The sequence below is a fragment of the Carlito syrichta genome, unplaced genomic scaffold, assembly GCF_000164805.1.
Source record: "Carlito syrichta isolate Samal-C Ts95f unplaced genomic scaffold, Tarsius_syrichta-2.0.1 Scaffold303676, whole genome shotgun sequence".
Classification (NCBI taxonomy): Eukaryota; Metazoa; Chordata; class Mammalia; order Primates; family Tarsiidae; genus Carlito; species Carlito syrichta.
Genome location: NW_007247772.1, coordinates 302,643 through 321,764, shown reverse-complemented (window position 1 = coordinate 321,764; position 19,122 = coordinate 302,643). Strand labels below are relative to the sequence as shown.

General features: G+C 40.4%; 1 protein-coding gene across 1 annotated transcript in view; it reads left to right on the top strand.

The window, feature by feature from the left end:
• Positions 1–19,122, top strand: part of LOC103261391 (chromosome-associated kinesin KIF4A-like) — a gene marked incomplete at its 5' end in the record, with an annotated part of 30,129 nt that overhangs the window by 662 nt on the left and 10,345 nt on the right. The window contains 9 exons of the mRNA XM_008059026.2: positions 189–302; positions 5,656–5,811; positions 5,944–6,044; positions 12,562–12,691; positions 14,454–14,624; positions 15,015–15,122; positions 16,120–16,197; positions 16,535–16,630; positions 17,141–17,326. Of these exons, the coding sequence (XP_008057217.1) occupies positions 189–302; positions 5,656–5,811; positions 5,944–6,044; positions 12,562–12,691; positions 14,454–14,624; positions 15,015–15,122; positions 16,120–16,197; positions 16,535–16,630; positions 17,141–17,326 (1,140 nt within the window). The remainder of the gene's footprint in view (positions 1–188; positions 303–5,655; positions 5,812–5,943; positions 6,045–12,561; positions 12,692–14,453; positions 14,625–15,014; positions 15,123–16,119; positions 16,198–16,534; positions 16,631–17,140; positions 17,327–19,122) is intronic.

The window sequence follows — 19,122 nt, the reverse complement described above, 5'->3', positions numbered from 1 at the left end:
ATTTTTTGATTTATTGTAGAGATGAGGTCTCTCCAAGTTGCCTAGGCGGGTCTCAAACCCGCGGGCTCAGGCAATCCACTCACCTCAGCCTCCCAAAGGCACGGTTATTTTTCTTTATTAATATGCTGGAAATTGGAATGTTCTTTTTAACCCTTCATGCAACTTTACTATGTGTCGTTTTTATTTAGGCAGCAGCTGCCAACAAGCGTCTCAAAGATGCTCTCCAGAAACAACGGGAGGTTGCAGATAAACGGAAAGAGACTCAGAGCCGTGGAATGGAAGGCACTGCAACACGAGTGAAGGTATGGACAGCTTAAAGTGCCCTTTCTCTTACATATGGAAAAAATGGGAAACAGCCTCTTTTTTTTGGTTTAGGAGTAAACACTGCAAAATCTAAAGTTCTACTTGAAAGCCTTGTTTCCTAAATATATGAATGTCTTTTGAATTGTTAAAGACCAAGTGTATAGAACTCTTTCTATCCTTGCTTCTGCTAAGGTTCAGTTATTTTTTTTAAGCTGCTTTATTGAAGTATAACTGACATATAATAAATTGTATATTTATTTTTCTTCAATCCACATCAGTCTAACGAAAATTGTACATAGCTAAAGCATACAGTTTGATGACTTTGGACACGTGTACGTACCCATGAAATCATCACCACAGTCAAGATAATGATAATGTCCATCACTGCCAAAACTTTCTTTGTAATCCCTCCCTTCCCTCCCCAACTTACCCATCTATACCCTTGTTCCAGGAAATGGTTGCCTAGAACCCCTGCAATGATTCCAGCCAACCATTAATCTGCTTTCTGTCACTATAGATTTGTTTTCATTATCTAAAATTTTATAAAGATGGAATGATACAAAATGTAATTTTTTCTGACCTCTTTTATTCAGCACAATTACTTTGAGATTCATCCACATTCACCTGTTGATTGGTATTTGGGTTGTTTCCATTTTTGGCTATTATGAATATTGTACTGAGCATTTATGTACAAGTCTTTGTGTGGAAATGTTTGGTTTTTTATTTCTTTTGGGTAGGAGTGGAATGACTTGCCTGTATGGTAGGTGTATATTTTAACTTTGAAGGAACTGCCAAACTGTTTTCCAAAGTGGTCGTACCATTTTACATTCCTACTGGCAACGTATGAGGGTTTTAGTTGCTGCACATGCTTGCCAATATTTAGTATGGTCAGTATTTTAAATTTTAGCTGTTCTGTGTGGTGACTATTGTGGTTTTAATTTTCATTTTCCTAAGACTAATGATGATGAGCAGCTTTTCATGGGCTTATTTGCTATATGCATGTTTTTTTCCATGAAGTATATGTTCAAATATTTTCCCTGTTTTGTTTTGTTTGTTTTTTATTTTTTTGGTTTTTTGAGTCAGAGTCTCACTCCGTTGCCCAGACTGGAGTGCAGTGGCACGCTCCTGGCCACCGCAACCACTGCAGCCTCAGCCTGCTGGGCTCAGGTGATCCTTCCACCTCAGCCTTACAAGTAGCCAGAACTATAGGCACACGCTACTATGCCCGGCTAATTTTTGAGTTATTGTAGAGATGAAGTCTCGCCAAGTTGCCCGGGTGGGTCTCCCTGTTTTTTAATTGGATTGTCTTTTTTCTTTTATTTAGTTAGAATTCTTTATATATTCTAGAACTATTAAACAGAGGACTTCTATGTTTTACACATATTTTCTCCTAGGCTTGCCTTTTTGCTTTGGTTTTTGGGGTTTTTTTGAGTTGGATTCTCACTCTGTTGCCCAGACTGGAATGCAGTGGCACACTCCCGGCCACCGCAGCCTCGACCTGCTTGGCCTCGGCGATCCTTACACTTCAGCATTCCAAGTAGCCAGAACTATATGCACGCGCTACTACGCCTGGCTAATTTTGGATTTACTGTAGAGACGAGGTCTCAACGAATTTTCCTGGGTGGGTCTCGAACCCGTGAGCTCTGGCAATCCACTCACCTCGGCCTCCCAAAGTGCTGGGAAGCTCGGCTGACTTGCCTTTTTGTAATAGTGTCTTTTGAAGAGCAAATCTTTTTTATTATTTTGATGCCATTCAGGTTATTAACATTTTTTTCTTTTATACTTCATGGTTTTTGTGTCCTATTTAAGAAATCTTTGCCAAACCCATGGTCACTAAGATTCTCTTCTAAGTTTTCTTCTAGAAGTTATATATCTTTAGGCTTTGCGTTTAGATCTATGTTTATTTTTTATTTGTCAAAATCAAATTTCTATACGTCTATTTGTGACTGGGCATGGTGACTCATGCCTATAATCCTAGCACCTTGGAAAGCTGAGATGGGAGAATTGCTTGAGCCCAAGAGTTCAAGACATGCCTGGACAACATAGTAAGACCTCGTCTCTAAAATAAAATCATGGTATCTATTTTTATAAGAGAGATTTGTCTGTGGTGTTTTGTTTTGTTTTGTTTTGTTTTGTAATGTCTTTGGTTTCGGTATCAAGGTAATGCTGGCCTCAGAATGAGTTGGGAAATAGTCCTTACTCTTCAATTGAAAGACTTTGTATGGAATTAATGTTGTTTCTCCCCTTAAAAGTTTAAGAGAGGCCAGGCTCGGTGGCTCAGCCTGTAATCCCAGCACTTTGGGAGGCCAAGGTAAGTGGATTGCCTGAGCCCGCGGGTTCAAGACCCGCCTGGGCAACTTGACGAGACCTCATCTCTACAACAAATCAAAAATTAGCCAGGCGTGGCAGTGCACCTCTGTAGTTCCAGCTGCTTGGAAGGCTGAGGCGGAAGATCGCCGGAGCCCAGCAGGTCGAGGCTGCAGTGACCGGGAGCGGTCACTGCACTCCAGTCTGGGTGACAGAGTTAGACTCCAATTCAAAAAAAAAAAGTTTAAGAGAATTCACCAGTAAAGTCATCTGGGCCTGAAGAGATTTTTATTTACCTGCTTATTTTTTGTGTTTTGGGGGGAGGGATGTTAACTAAAATTTAATTTAAAAAATAGATATAGAATGTTCAGAGTCATGTTTCTTCTTGAGTGAGCTTTGGTAGTTTGTGTGTTTCAGAGAATTTGTTTCATCTAAGTTGTCAAATTTATTGGCATAAAGTTGTTCATTTAGTCCTTTATCTTTTTAAAAATCTGTAAAATCTGTAGTGGTGTCATCTGTCTCATTCTTATTATTGATATTGTTTGTTTTCTCCTTTTTCAGCTAGAGGTTTATCAAAGAACCAACTCATTCTTACAAATAATTAGTAAATTTTATGTTAGGTATATTTTACCATAATAAAAACTTTTTTTAAAAAACCCCAGCTGATTGCTTTACTTTGTTGTTTTTTTGTTGGTGGTGGTTTGTTTGTTTGCTTACTTTAGACTTGTTTGTTTGCTTTTTTTTTTTTTTAATTCAGGGTCTCACTCTGTCGCACAAACTGGATCACAGCTCACCAGAGCCTCAGCCTCAAACTTCTGGGCTCACGTAATCCTCCCTCCTCAGCCTCCTGAGTATCTGGGACTATAGACATACATCATCATGCCTGGCTAATTTTTTTTTTTAAATAGAGATGAGGCCTTGCTATGTTGCCCAGGCTGATCTCAAACTCTTGACCTCAAGCAATCCTCTTACTTCAGTCCCCAAAGTGCTGATATTACAGGTGTGAGCCGCCACCATGCCCGGCCTGTATTTTTGGTTTTTTTTTTTTTTTTACTTTCTTAAGGAAGAAGCTGAGGTCATTGATTCGAGTTTGTTCTTTTCTAATATAGGCAGTCAATGCTACAAATTTCCCTATAAGCATTCTTTTAATGACATCCCACAAATTTTGATAGTTATGTTTTAATTTTCATTCAATTCAAAATGCATTCTAATTTTTCTGTTGACTTCCACTTTGAGTCATTGGTTATTCAGAGATGTGTAACTTAGTTTCTAAATATTTGGAGATTTGTTATTGTTGTTGGTTTCCAACTTAATTCTATAATGGTCAGAGAACACGACTTGAATTCTTTTGAACTTGTTGAGACTTATTTTATGGCCCAGAATATGATCAATCTTGGTAACTGTTCTGTGTGCACTTGAGAACAATGTGTATTCTGCTATTGTTGGATAGAGTGTTCTATAAATGTCAGTCGTGTCGATTTGATTGATTGTGCTGTTCACTTCTACTGTATTCTTGCTGATTTTCTGCCTACTTGTCCTATCAATTATTGAAAATCTTTGAAATCTATAATTATAGATTTGTGTATTTTTCCTTGGAGAATTTTTTTGCCTCATGCATTTTGATGCTGTTATTAGGAGCATAAACATTTAGGATTAATTGACCCCTTTATTATTATGCAAAGACCTTCTTTATGTTTGATAATATTCTTTTTTCTAAACTCTGCTTTGTCTAATATTGCCATAGCCCCTCCAACTTTTCTTTTGACTAGTGTTAACATATTTTTTTGACCCTTTTAATTTTAACTTATTTGTACCTTCATTTTTAAAGTGTGTTTCTTATAGGCAGCATGTGTTTGGACCTAGCTTTTTGAACCCTATCTGAAAATCAGTGCATTTTAATTGGGGTGCTTAAATCATTTATATTTAATGTAAATATTGATACAGGTAAATTTGAGCCTATCATCTTGCTATTTGTTTTCTGTTTCATCTGTTCTTCATTCTCTTTTTTCTTTTTTTTTTAATCAATGGAGCATTTTTGTGATTCCATATTATCTTTGTTATCTTATATATGTTTTTGTTTTACATATTTTGGTGCTTTGTTATTGGGGACATAAACATTAAGGATTATGTTCTCTTGAACAATTGACTCCTTTATCATGATGAATACTTTTTATCCCCAGTAGTAGTATTTTTTGATAGGAATTCTACTTTATCTGATATTAATATAATCACTCCAGCTTTCTTTTGGTTGCCATTAGCATGGTGTATCTTCATCAAAAAAGCAGAAATATTATCAGGGATGGTTACTGTTTTAAAATGAATTTAGTGAATTTTATTTTCTTTTTTAAAAAGCTCATTTATCTACTTTAATAATTAAGAATGGATATCTAGTTATTAAATGGAATAGACAATAAAAAATACTCTTAAGTTTTATTTTATTTTATTTTTTGAGTTGGAATCTCACTCTGTCGCCCAGACTGGAGTGCAGTGGCACACTCATGGCCACACCAACGTTGACCTGCTGGGCTTTGGTGGTCTGCCTCAGCCGTCCAAGTAGCCAGAACTACAGGCACCCACTACCATGTCCGGCTAACTTTTGATTTATTGTAGAGACATGGTCTCACCAAGTTGCCCTGTCTGGTCTCGAACCCACAGTCTTAGGCAATCCACTCGCCTTAGCCTCCCAAAGTGCTGGGATTACAGACTGAGCCACTGAGCCCAGCCACTCTTGAAGTTTTATATTATGACCATTTAAGGGCAAAGAACAAATGTTAACGGAGAAAATAAAGAACAGGGCACGTAGAAATGCTGGGATATCTAGAGAAAGATTTTCGGAAGAAAATCTTTCTTGTGACCTTTTGGGATATTGCTGTTAAAACAAGGCTCTTAGTTACTGACATTTTGGGTGAGTATAGGTACAAATGGAAATGACACTTCTAGTTACATGAGCTTTGGTCCAAATGAAATTAAGTATCTAGCTGAATATAACCAATGGGCCAAGTGATTCTTCTTCCCTAACCCAGACTTCACTGATTTCTCTTCTAGAATTGGCTTGGAAATGAAATTGAGGTTATGGTCAGTACTGAGGAAGCCAAACGCCATCTGGATGATCTTCTTGAAGACAGAAAGATACTGGCTCAAGATCTGGCTCAACTTAAAGAGAAAAAGGAATCTGGGGAGAATCTACCTCCTAAACTCCGGGTAGGTGCCCTTATGGAAAAAACTGTTACCAATAATCAGACTCTGCATTCTTCCAAACTCCTCACAGCTTTAGAGGATTACTTTCCTTTTAGTAAGTACTTCACCCTTGTTCCCACTATTCTTTTTTTACAGAGACGCACATTCTCACTTGCTGAAGTGCACGATCAAGTTTTGGAGTCAGAAGATTCTATTACAAAGCAGATTGAAAGCCTAGAGACTGAAATGGAACTCAGGTAATGGGTCTATCTCTAAGGCATTATAAAAATGTGTGCCTGGGCCGGGCTTGGTGGCTCAGCCTGTAAGCCCAGCACTTTGGGAGGCCGAGGCGAGTGGATTGCCTGAACCTGCTGGTTCGAGACCCGCCTGGGCAACTTGGCAAAACCGTGTCTCTACAATAAATCAGAAATTAGCCGGGCGTGGTAGCGTGCACCTGTAGTTCCGGCTACTTGGAAGGCTGAGGCACAAGGATAACTGGAGCCCAGCAGGTCGAGGCTGCGGTGGCCAGAAGCGTGCCACTGCACTTCAGTCTGGGCAACAGAGTGAGACTCTGACTCAAAAAAGAAAAAATGTATGCCTGGAATCAAAAATAAAACTTGTCAGTCCAATGATTGAAAAGCTTTTTGATGGTGAGAAAACAAGAGAAAATGACCAGATATCTGGTTTTGAACCAGATACTGCAATAGACACGTTAGATACATTTTCTCATTCAGTCCCTTTGATACCTATAAGGCAAGTATCATTCTTCTCACTTTAGAGATCTAAAATGAAGTTCAGGCTGGTTTGATGGTAGTGGGTTAACAGAACTCGTTAACATTAGTGTCATTAAAATTAGTATACACCCCACCCCCAATGTGTCTGGCAATCAGTCAATAAGAAGTTCAGAGATCTTAAGAAATGCCAGCGGGGCTCGGTGGCTCGACCTGTAATCCCACGCCTTTGGGAGGCTGAGGTGAGTGGATTGCCTGAGCCTGCGGGTTCGAGACCCGCCTGGGCAGCGAGACCTCATCTCTACAATAAATCAAAACAATCAGCCGGGCGTGGTAGCGCATGCCTGTAATTCCGGCTATTTGGAAGGCGGAGACGGAAGGATCGCCAGAGCCCAGCAGGTCAGGTCGAGGCTGCGATGGCCGGGAGCGGCCACTGCACTCCAGTCTGGGTGACAGAGTGAGACTCCAACTCAAAAAAAAAAAAAGAAAAGAAAAAGAAATATGCCAGTGGTATTACCACAACCTAACAAACAACAGAGCTGGGATTCAAAACCCACTCTAATTCCAAAGCCCATGTTCTTTACACTACACCACAATTTTTTTCTATTTGTCTTTTATTTCTTTTCTTTTTTTTTTTTTTTTTTTGAGTTGGAGTCTCGGTCACCCAGACTGGAATGCAGTGGTACGCTCTCAGCCACCGCAGCCTCAACCTGCTGGGCTCCGGCCATCCCTCCGCCTCAGACTTCCAAGTAGCTGGAACTACAGGCGTGCGCTACCACGCCTGGCTAATTTTTGATTTTATTGTAGAGATGAGGGCTCGCCCAGTTGCCCAGGCAAGTCTCGAACCCATGGGCTCAGGCAATCCACTCACCTCATCCTCCCAAAGCGTGGGATTACAGGCTGAGCCACCGAGCCTGACTGTCTTTTATTTCTTTTTAGCTGATAACCAGAGAGACAGACGCCACAGTTTTTGATGCTGTAGTATCTCTGAGATATAGAACTAACAAAATTTTAGAGAAACCAAAGGAATAATAATAGAAGAGCAACAACACAGAGAGAGAACTTTAGAAATCATCAGCAAAATGCAGTATAAGAATGTATAAATAAGCCAGGCTCGGTGGTTCAGCCTGTAATCCCGTGCTTTGGGCGGCTGAGGTGAGTGAATTGCCTGAGCCCGCGGATTCGAGACCCACCTGGGCAACTTGGCGAGACCTCATCTCCACAATAAATCAAAATTTAGCCAGAGCCAGGCTCAGTGGCTCAGCCTGTAATCCCACGCCTTTGGGAGGCTGAGGCGAGTGAATTGCCTAAGCCTGCGGGTTCGAGACCCGCCTGGGCAACTTGGCGAGACCTCATCTCTATAATAGATCAAAATGAGCCGGGCATGGTAGCACGCGCCTGTAGTTCTAGCTACATGTAAGGCTGAGGCGGAAGGATCGCCGGAGCCCAGCAGGTCGAGGTTGCGGTGGCCAGGAGCAGCCACTGCACTCCAATCTGGGTGACAGAGTGAGACTCCAACTCAAAAAAGAAAAAGTATAAATAATCATGAGCATTAAATGAAATTAGTAAGTAAAATGCATAATACAATACTGCGCATATTAGATACTCATTGAATGTTCTTCTGTCTCCTCCTGGCTCTAAGACTAGAAATTATGATACACAGCTTCTCCAATCACTATTGTCTTTTAAGCAGTTTATGAAATCTAGTAGGAACAGAACTTTGACAGAGACTTTATAGTGTCTTAGGATAATAGAATTTTATTGCCCAGGAGGGGCCTTGGGAATCATTTAATTTAGCTTTAGCAATTCATACTAGCTGTTTGTCCTTGAGTACAATCTATATATCATTCAACATATGAATTCCTGCTTTGTGGTGCACTGAATGCAGTTGGAGTATACAGAAAGAGTAGATGACATTACCCTTGTTCTCAGATGTAAATAGTATAACTATATACGGTGCTGTGTTGGAATCATTTGTTAAAATTTCAGGAATGTTGTAAACTACTGATAGCTTACAATTGATTATAGTGAGAGTATTTACACCACAGAAACTGGCAAAAACTACAGGTTTTTTTAAGTGCTGATTATCGAATATTTACCTGCACACTATATGCATAAGTAAATGATTATGTTACTGTATAGCAGGTGCCAAGTAGAAGGGATTAAACAGAACTGAGTTGAGTTAGGGGAACTTTTCTAAACTTGATGAGATCTAAATTTTGAAATAGATAAGGATGTGAATTATCAGAGGAGACAGGAAAGGGCCAACGATAGATGATGACTCTGAGGTGTCCTGCTCCACCTCTTCCAGAAACTTTCCCTGACTCTTCATCTGCCACTAATCTTCCTCTTGTCTAAACTCTTCCAGAACTTATTATGTGATACAGATGACATATGTTATAGTTATATTTGTTGTTGTTTTTATGTTTGTTAGTTTTGCCAATCTAAAGACAGAGTATACGCTTATTGAAGGAAAAGACTATACATTAGGGTTCTCAAAGCATGGTCTGCAGATTCCTAGAGGTTTCTAAGACTCTTTCAGGGAGTCCAAGCAGTCAAAACAATTTTCATAATAATATTAAGACATCATTTGTCTTTTCTACTATGTTGGCAGTTTGCACGAGTAATGCAAAACAGTAGTGGACAAAAGTGCTGACATGAAAGCAGTGGCACCAACCTAAACTAGTAGTCATATTCTCAATTTTTAAAAAAATACAAGCCAGTTTTAATTAAGAATGGTTTTGATTAAAATGATTAATTGTATTAAATCTCAACCCTGAAGTTCATGTCTTTTTAATGGCATGTGTGACGAAATGGGACCAGCACATTTAAAGCACTTTTTCCACATACTGAATATGATGGTCATTTCAAGAAAAACTATGTGTGAGGTATGAGCTTAATTGGCCTCTTTTTTCATAGAACATCATTTTTACTTGAATGAACACCTGACAAACTTTGGTTATTCAGACTTGGTTACTTGGCAGACATTTTCTCAAAAACAAACAGAGTGAGCCTATCACTTTGAGGAAAACAACTGACAGTACTTGTTACCAAAGATAAAATTTGAGGCCGGACGCAGTGGCTCACATCTATAATCTTAGCACTTTGGGAGGCCAAGGTGAGAGGATTACCTGAGCCCATGGGTTCGAGACCAGCCTAGGCAACTTGGCGAGACCTCATCTCTACAGTAAATCAGAAAAATTAGCTAGGCATGGTGGTGCACGCCTGTATTTCTAGCTACTTGGAAAACTGAGGTGGAAGGATCACCTGATCCCAGCAGGTCGATGCTGCAGTGGCCGTGAGCATGCCCCTGCACTTCAGCCTGGGCGACAGAGTAAGACTCCAACTCAAAAAAAAAAAAATTGAGCTTTTAAGCAAAATTTTAAATTTTGGAAAACTTGTATCTGCCACCATGAGCTTCACGGTTTTTCATAACCTACCTTCCTTCCTTCCTTCCTTCCTTCCTTCCTTCCTTCCTTCCTTCTTCCTCTCCCCTCTCTTCCCCTCCCTTCCCTCCCTCCCTCTCTCCCTTCCCTCCCTCCCTCTCTCCCTTCCTTCCTTATGTTTATTGAAATGACAGAGAGCAGGCTACTCCATAGACAGAGCAGTCTAGGCTGGTCTATAGGAAGAACAACAGACAGTTTTTTATAACTTTTCTGACAAGACCAGTTAGTGATATTATCAAGTATGATTTTTTTTTGTTTATTATATAATAAAATATGTTAACATTTGGAGAATCTGCATGACTCAGTGGACTAATATTGTCCATGTAACATTTTACAGAATCATATATAGATAAAGGATCCATTTTAGATTACACAATAGACCAATGAATTTTAATATAGGAGAATACAAAAAGTTTATTAATAACAGGTTCCGACTCCACATTGTGACTAACTTTTAAGGAACTACCACTAGTTGAGTTTTAGAGTAGTCTCAAAGAAGACCATCCAGTTATCTGGAAGGGCTTCCTATTCCATCTGCATATCCATGTGAGGCCAGATTGTCTTCCTTTACATCAACTATAAGTAACTACATGTCATAAAAGATTTAATACAGAGGGAGATGTGAAAATCCAGCTGTCTTCATCTAAGCCAGAAATTTCCAAAAATGTAAAATAATCTCATTCTTCTCACTAAATTATTTTTTATCCTGGAAAACATTATTTTTCATAAAATGTTAATGTATAATAGGGTTTGTTATTATTTTTAAAGTACATTAAATATTTTAAATGTTTTCAGTTTTACTTTCTAATACTATAAATACCTATAGGTAAAACACATATGAACAGAATTTCTTTGAGGTCCTCAATAATTTTTTAGAAGCCAGGCCCAATGGCTCAACCTGTAATCCCACGCTTTGGGATTACCTGAGGTGAGTGGATTGCCTGAGCTCGCAATTCGAGATCCGCCTGGGCAACTTGGCAAGACCTCATCTCTACAATAAATGAAAAAAAAAAATTAGCCGGGCGTGGTAGCACGCGCCTGTAGTTCCAGCTGCTTGGAAGGCTGAGGCAGAAGGATCACCGGAGCCCAGCAGGTCGAGGCTGTGGTGGCCGGGAGCGAGCCACTGCACTTCAGTCTGGGCAATAGAGTGAGACTCCAACTCAAAAAAATAAAAAATAAAAATAATCTCAGAAAAAACAAAATAATAATAATAATTTTTTAGAGTATAAAGTGATCCTGAGACTCCAAAATTTGAAACTGCAATCTTAGATTACCTTTCTACCTGTCGTCCTTATAGTACCTAACATAGCACCACATATTAAGTACATGCTGGTATGCGCCCTTTCACTCAACACAGAACAAGTTTGAGAATAAAGCTATTTATGAACCTGAAATATTGTATAGACCTTGGTCTAGGCCATACTTGATCAGAAAGTATCTGGAAGCTATAACCAGAGTCAGGGTATCTTCTTAGAAACTTCACGATCCAGGGCCAGGCATGGGCTCAAGCCTGTAATCTCAGCACTTTGGGAGGCCAAGGTAAGAGGATTGTCTGCGCTCATGGGTTCAAGACCAGCCTGGGCAAGTTGGTGAGACCTCATCTCTACAATAAATCAAAAAATTAGCCGGGCGTGGTAGTGCATGACTATAGTTCCAGGTACTTGGAAGGCTGAGGCGGAAGGATCGCCTGATCCCAGCAGGTCGAGGCTACAGAAGCCAGGACCATGCCACTGCCCTCCAGCCTGGGTGTCAGAGTGAGACTCCTACTCAAAAACCAAAAAGAAACTTCTCGGTCCTGTGGCAGACACTTCAAGATAACCTCTCATAACACCGGCCATAGGTGTTAGTTTGGGATTTGATGCTTTTGAGATTTTTCCTTCAGGTCTCCAACCTGAATCTTATTCTTGTGTGGGTAGGCCACCGTATCATGTTCTGAGCCTATATGCCCTCAAGACAAAGTTACATTACAGTCAATACACTGCAACAAAAACTTTACTATAATAAATCTTTCCGGCCGGGCTCGGTGGCTCAGCCTGTAATCCCATGCTTTGGGAGGCCGAGGTGAGTGAATTGCCTGAGCCCGCGGGTTTGAGACCCGCCTGGGCAACTTGGCGATACCTCATCTCTACAATAAATTAAAAAAATAGCCAGGCGTGGTAGCACATGCCTGTAATTCCAGCTACTTGGAAGGCTGAGGCGGAAGGATCGCTAGAGCCCAGCAGGTCGAGGCTGCAGTGGCCGGGATTGGCCACTGCACTCCAGTCTAGGCGACTGAGTGAGACTCCAACTCAAAAAAAAAAAAAAAAAGAGAAAGATAAATTAAAAAAATAAATCTTTCCAAGTCCCCCTATATGACCCTTTTTTTTCAACCAATACTTAATATAATAAAACCATGTGGATAGTTTTTTGGAGTGCTTTTGTAACAGAATTTGAGATACCATATAAAATTTTGACCAAATGACTCAATCATTATTTAAATGATATTTATCTGATAACTCCATTCATAAAAATATTTGAAGTTTCTCCTTGGAACGCTTACCCCTTCTCCTTGATGTTGAGACAACTTGCAATAAGGCTCACTGTTTCTTTCCCTACAGGAGTGCTCAGATTGCTGACCTACAACAGAAGCTGCTAGATGCAGAAAATGAAGACAGGCCAAAGCAACGCTGGGAGAACATTGCTACCATTCTGGAAGCCAAGTGTGCCCTGAAATATTTAATTGGAGAGGTAAACAGCACTCTTTCTACCAGTGATTAGAAGGCTAGTAATATAGACTGAAATATGACGTTACCCATATGATATTGCCACTTTTCATGATAGAAACCCCAGTGACACTAACATTAGAAAGAGAGTTTAGTGTGTAAAAGTTCGTGTAAGCAAGTACAGGGCAGTCACTTACAAAAATATAATATGACTCGCAAATTGATACCCATAATGACTAGCATATAGCAAGTGCTCTATAGATGTTAGCTGTTGTTATTAGGGAAAGACCAGAATGCCATAGTGGATCACTAGCTAAACATAAACTATTATATTGCACTACTTTTAAAAACACCTGTAAGATGTATGTTCAAGAAGTTTAAGATATAACCTAGAAAAGGGGAAATCTAAGCATCTTTTGACATTTAAAGTTTTATTTTGGCTGGGCACGGTGGCTCAAACCTATAATCCCAGCATTTTGGGAGACCGAGGTGAGAGGATTGCCTGATCCCACGGGTTCGAGACCAGCCTGGACAACATGGTGAGACCTCGTCTCTACAATAAATCAAAAAATTAGCTGGGCATGGTAGTGTCCGCCTGTAGTTCCGGCTACTTGGAAGACTGAGGCTGAAGGATCACCTGAGCCCAGCAGTTTGAGGCTCCAGTGACCGAAAGCATGCCACTGCACTCCAGTCTGGGCAACAGAGTGTAGACTCCAACTCAAAGATTTATTTATTTATTTATTTATTTTAAGGGAAAGCCATCTTCCCCAATCTTAAAATAATGTCACCTTACGTTGTCACAGGAAGAGTAAAAGTTGATCATCTCTGGTGATTGAGGCATTTTCACTCAAAGCAAGCATACGTATTCCAAATTCGCAAGTTTGAATAATGCTGTCTTTTATACATTTTCGTGTTAGGTTAGCAGAATTTTTCTACTAAGGAAATCCTGATTAGTCTTGTGCACACTGATGTTTATGGTATTCATCCTCCGGGCTAGTAGTGAATGTAAAACAAGGCCAGCATAAGATATCAATATAGCCTGAAGAGCCAGATTTGCAATCTCAGCTATGTGTCTACAAGTTCTGACATGTGAATACAGACATTCTGAAATAGGACATAATTGGCCATAAGGGTGTATCCTTCTTTAAAATTAAGAAAGAACTTCTTAAATATTAGAATTTGGAGTTGTCAGATACTGCTTGTGTTTGGTTTATTCTTGCCTTGAGGCAGAGCAAGAAATAAAATGAACTTAGCAATGGCTTCTACCCCCGAGATATGTGTCAGCAGAAATGTGGACTCTTTGCTTGAGAATAGAACAGTAGTATTGTTACTATTCAATGTTAGAATCCACATAACATGAAAAAATAAAAATGGACTTGAGCCGGGCTCGGTGGCTCAGCCTGTAATCCTGCGCCTTTGGGAGGCTGAGGTGAGTGGATTGCCTGAGCCCGCGGGTTCGAGACCCGCCTGGGCAGCAAGACTTCATCTCTACAATAAATCAAAAAAATCAGCCGGGTGTGGTAGCGCACACCTGTAATTCCGGCTGCTCGGAAGGCTGAGGCGGAAGGATCACCAGAGCCCAGCAGGTAGAGGCTGCGGTGGCCGGGAGCAGCCACTGCACTCCAGTCTGGGCGACAGAGTGAGACTCCAACTCAAAAAAAAAAGAATGGACACATGGAGGAACTCTTCTCAGAGCATTTCAAGAAAGCTAACATTTTCCTGCCTAATGAATGGTGGGGGGAAGTGGTCATTCTTCAAATAAAATTGTCTTCTTTTATCCCTCCCAGCTGGTCTCCTCCAAAATACAGGTCAGCAAACTTGAAAGCAGCCTAAAACAGAGCAAGGCCAGCTGTGCTGACATGCAGAAGATGCTGTTTGAGGAACGAAATCATTTTGCTGAGATAGAGACAGAATTGCAAGCTGAGCTGGTCAAAGTGGAGCAACAACATCAAGAAAAGGTAAACTCTAACAAGTTAAGAAGGTATACTGTGAAACCATCATTGCCTTTTGTTGTTAGTTAAAAAAATTAGTGGGGATATAAAGTTTCCTTCAAGAGGCGATGTCGTCTTTTCCACATTTTGCAAATAAGAGGAAACCTGAAACAGAGAGAAGTGACTTTTAAGTTTACACATACTGGTAACAACGGCTCTCAGCTTCCAACTTGAATACCAAGATTAATATGCTGAGAAACATCGATGCTGTGCTTACTACTTCAAACCATGAGGACAAAAGAGAACAGCTTACTTCTAAATCACAAAAAAGTCACCTGGATCACTGCATCAACTAAGTCAAAATTCTTTGTCCCCTTGTACCTTTAATAGCATCCATTGGGTTGTGTCTTTCTCTAGGTGCTGTACCTTCTCAGCCAACTGCAACAAAGCCAAACGGCAGAGAAGCAGTTAGAGGAGTCAGTCAGTGAAAAGGAACAGCAGCTGCTGAATACACTGAAGTGTCAGGTATGATAATGGGAGACAGGTCTTCAGAAATGGGTTTCACAGGCCTCACTGAGAATCGTCCCATTTAGACCCTTGTACTTGCGACAGAAAGTAATTAACTACTGAAAAAGTTATAATGGTAGACTTATTGCCTTTTGGCCCTATTTGATCAGATTAAGGGTACTTAGAGTGCAGCCAACATAGGAATAGTTTCATTTTGGGCACCAAAACAGCAGTACATACTCCATACCAGACTTAAGTCTCTTGGTTCTTTGCCTTAACCCTGAACTCTAAAGAGTTGAGGAAATGAAATTATCTAGTAGTTATTTAGAATCCTAGGGGCATTCAACTCTGTGAAGAGCTTATTCTTCTGAGCTGAGACCTGACATGTTTATAAAATGCCTGGGGTCTGAATTTATTCCAGAGGCTGGGAACACCACACCCTTTGGTAGAATGTTGGAGCACTATTTCAGCACAACTTAGAATCTTCCTCCTAAACTTCCAGTCTCTGGGATTTCCTTGGCACCTCCCATCTAAGACATAACCAAAATAGTTAAGGTTATAGGCATGAATCTGGTTGTCTTAAGGCCAGGAAGTTTAATCAGGCTTATTAGAATAGCAAATAAACTGCCTAGTCTATGTTGAGAAGGGTGAACGGAGGCATCTATAGACTTCAAGGAAATAAAGCTAACTTTCTGTAAGTTTCTTAATGAGCATTCTGGTATGAATAGGAGACATGAAGCTAGAGAATGGAAAATAATAAGGCAGGCTTGTAAGACAGAGCCCATGGTTCCTATGAGTGTGGTCAGGGCTGCTGAGGAGCATTGGAATGGAAGTGGCATTCAGGGAACCTAGAGATTAAGATTTATAAATTTTTCTGGGTGCCAACGCCTGCTGTGCAAAAACCATCTGCTGCCAGCAACTTGGCAGCAGTGTGTTTTCATCTATGTGAGTTGTTTGGTAACCCACATGTAGTGCCAAAAATAACCCTACATATTACTGCACTATCTGGAAATAGGATGAAGAACTTGAGAAGATGCGAGAAGTATGTGAGCAGAATCAGCAGCTTCTCCAAGAGAATGAAATCATCAAGCAGGTAATACAGTTTCCTACCCACTTGATAAGCCCTGGGAGATGCTGTTGATACTGAGACCAGCTCTTGGGAGCAGCCCTCATTATGGTGACTGTTTTATGAGGTCTATGTTGAATTTCCATGTGATTTAGTCATATAAACATAAGTTTTTAAATTTACTCTGTACTGAATCTAATATTGTTGATCTTAGAAAGTGGGAGTCCTTCAACCTACTCTACTATAACCCTGCCTCACTTTACTATGGTTTAAAATTGAGCTATCCTAATTCTGGAACGTTTTAGACATGAACACTCTCAGAAGCTGCCCTGCACTATACACTTTGTTTCTTCTTTCCAAATAGAAACTGATCCTCCTCCAAGTAGCCAGCAGACAGAAACATCTTCCTAAGGATACCCTTCTATCTCCAGACTCTTCTTTTGAATATATCCCACCTAAGGTAAAATGCTCAGTGCCCGTGATACCTTTGCATAGCCCAGGTTTGGGACCTTTAGAAGAGGTTGAGAGCTAATTTCCCAATTCTAGCATCTCAATTTTCTTGGCATTCCAGATAAAACTACAGTATAATCCTAAGGAAAATAGGCATTCTCCCTCTTCAGAAGGCTGACTTTTGACCATGTACAGGCATTACTTAACACAACAGAGGAGGAGGAGGAGCAGGAAAAAAGAGCAATAATGTTCAGCTGTCCATCCAGAGATACTTATCTCATCATATCATAAGTTTTCCCTTCCTCCCTCAGATTGGTCAGCCTCCAGTTTCTGTCCTTTCAAAGAGTCTGCAAAGCCAAAGGCTTTAGCAGAATTTCTTCTGATTGGTAAAGCCAAATGGGGTAGATTTGAGGGCGTCTAAAATCTGTTCTGAGACTATAACTGGCAACAGTTACTGGAAAGATATGATACATATGTGTTGTTTTTTTTTTATTAAATACTCCAAACCTTTTTTTCTTAGCCAAAACCTTCTCGTGTTAAAGAAAAGTTCCTGGAGCAAACCATGGACATCGAGGACCTAAAATATTGTTCAGAGCATTCTATGAATGAGCATGATGAGGGTGATGGTGATGATGGAGATGATGGGGATGATGAGGAATGGAAGCCAACAAAATTAATCAAGGTGTCCAGGAAGAACATCCAAGGGGTAGGAGCCAACTCTTCAACTCTGTCAGGGGTGCTAATCATTAGTATTCATTCACTGCTACTAGGATAGCTTTCTGGATCTAGGAACATGCTGGCCCCATATCCTCTGGATCTTATTCAGGGGTGCCAATTCTGTGTAGAAACTGGAGCTCGAAAGGGGAAGACTCGGGGTAGTGCCGCCATTTCTTCCATCTTCGGTCTCTGTGCCTTTGCAAGGCTTGCACCCGCCCCATGTGAAGACAGGGCGTCTGGAGTTTCATGACCTCTGTGATCCACAGGAGCCACTACAAGGAGGACCCGGGGAAGAACTTGCCATTTTCAGTAGAAAATAAGTGATGGCTGCTAGCGATGATGACATTGTACTTTGGATCTGGGTTTGCTGTACCTTTCTTTATATTAAGACACCAACTACTTAAGAAGTAAGGGTGTTTTAGTTCATCCATTTAACAGATAGGAAGAGCACTTTAAGATATACAGTCTGGGTGAGTGGATTGCCTGAGCCTGTGGGTTCAAGACCCTCCTGGGCAACTTGGCAAGACCTCATCTCTACAATAAAATCAAAAATTAGCCAGGTGTGATAGCGCACGCCTGTAGTCCCAGCTACTTGTAAGGCTGAGGCGGAAGGATCGCCGGAGCCCAGCAGGTCGAGTCTGCGGTGGCCGGGAGCAGCCACTGCACTCCAGTCTGGGCAACAGAGTGAGACTCCAACTCAAAAAAAAAAAAAAAAAAAGATATACAGTCTGTTTGAAAAATGGATCAAGCTCTTGAACTTATGGCATACTGGATATGCATATAAATAAACTTACAACATGAATGTTAAAAAAAAGAAAAGAAAAGAAACTGGAGTAAGTATAGAGAGTTGCCTGAGTGCACAAGTTGGCTCTCTTCATGTTTTCAGGTTCTGGCCTGTTTCAATAGGTAGTGTTCCATTCCATTTCATTGAAGCTGATATCAAAATGATCATAACAATTCTTCATATTTTTATAGCACTTTACAAACCATTCTCATATATGTTACCTCTTCTAATCATCACAAAAAAATCAGTGAGGTATCTGTGTGTTACAGAGGAACCTCAGACCCACAGAATGGAAATGACCTTGCCCAAGGTCATAAAACCGAGTGACAGAACATGAAACTAAATATTCTGTCTCCAAGTCCTATTTATTTCCACTACATCACGGTTATGTCAGTAAAAACTGCAGACCAGAAACTGAGTGGGTACTTTATCTTTCTTGCCTAATAGAATGATTTTGCTCACTAGGCTAAGAGGCAAAAAAGATTACAGAAAAAGCTAATAATTAAGATCAAACACACCAAGTTAGAGCTAGTTAGGAACAATCTACTTAAGTATGCTTTATTTACTTACACAATGGTAGTCCTACATAATTGTCAAACGTAGATGTTTTATGTTGAAACATTAACTTTCCAGGCTACAGTTCACCTCCACTACCCCAACTGTGCCCTGTAGCCACAATTCCACTTAAAGAGAACAGTTCACAAATTACCTTAGCTGGCTTCCTAGAAGGTTACTTGATTAACTGATAGCTCACCACATGGGGGTACTGAGCCTTGGAAAGCTACAATACCAGAGCAAAGCAGGTCATAAGGTATAGACAACCATGGTGGTAAGTCATTTGGTCAGTCAGAGTCATCAGTAATACAACATATTATATGCTCATAGACAGACTAAGAGCTCATCCTTAGCCTCAAAGAGTTTATAATGTAATGGGGAAAACAAGGTAAAGAAATAGAAGCATGCCATAAAACCTCAGCTTTTTTTTTTTTTTTTTGAGTTGG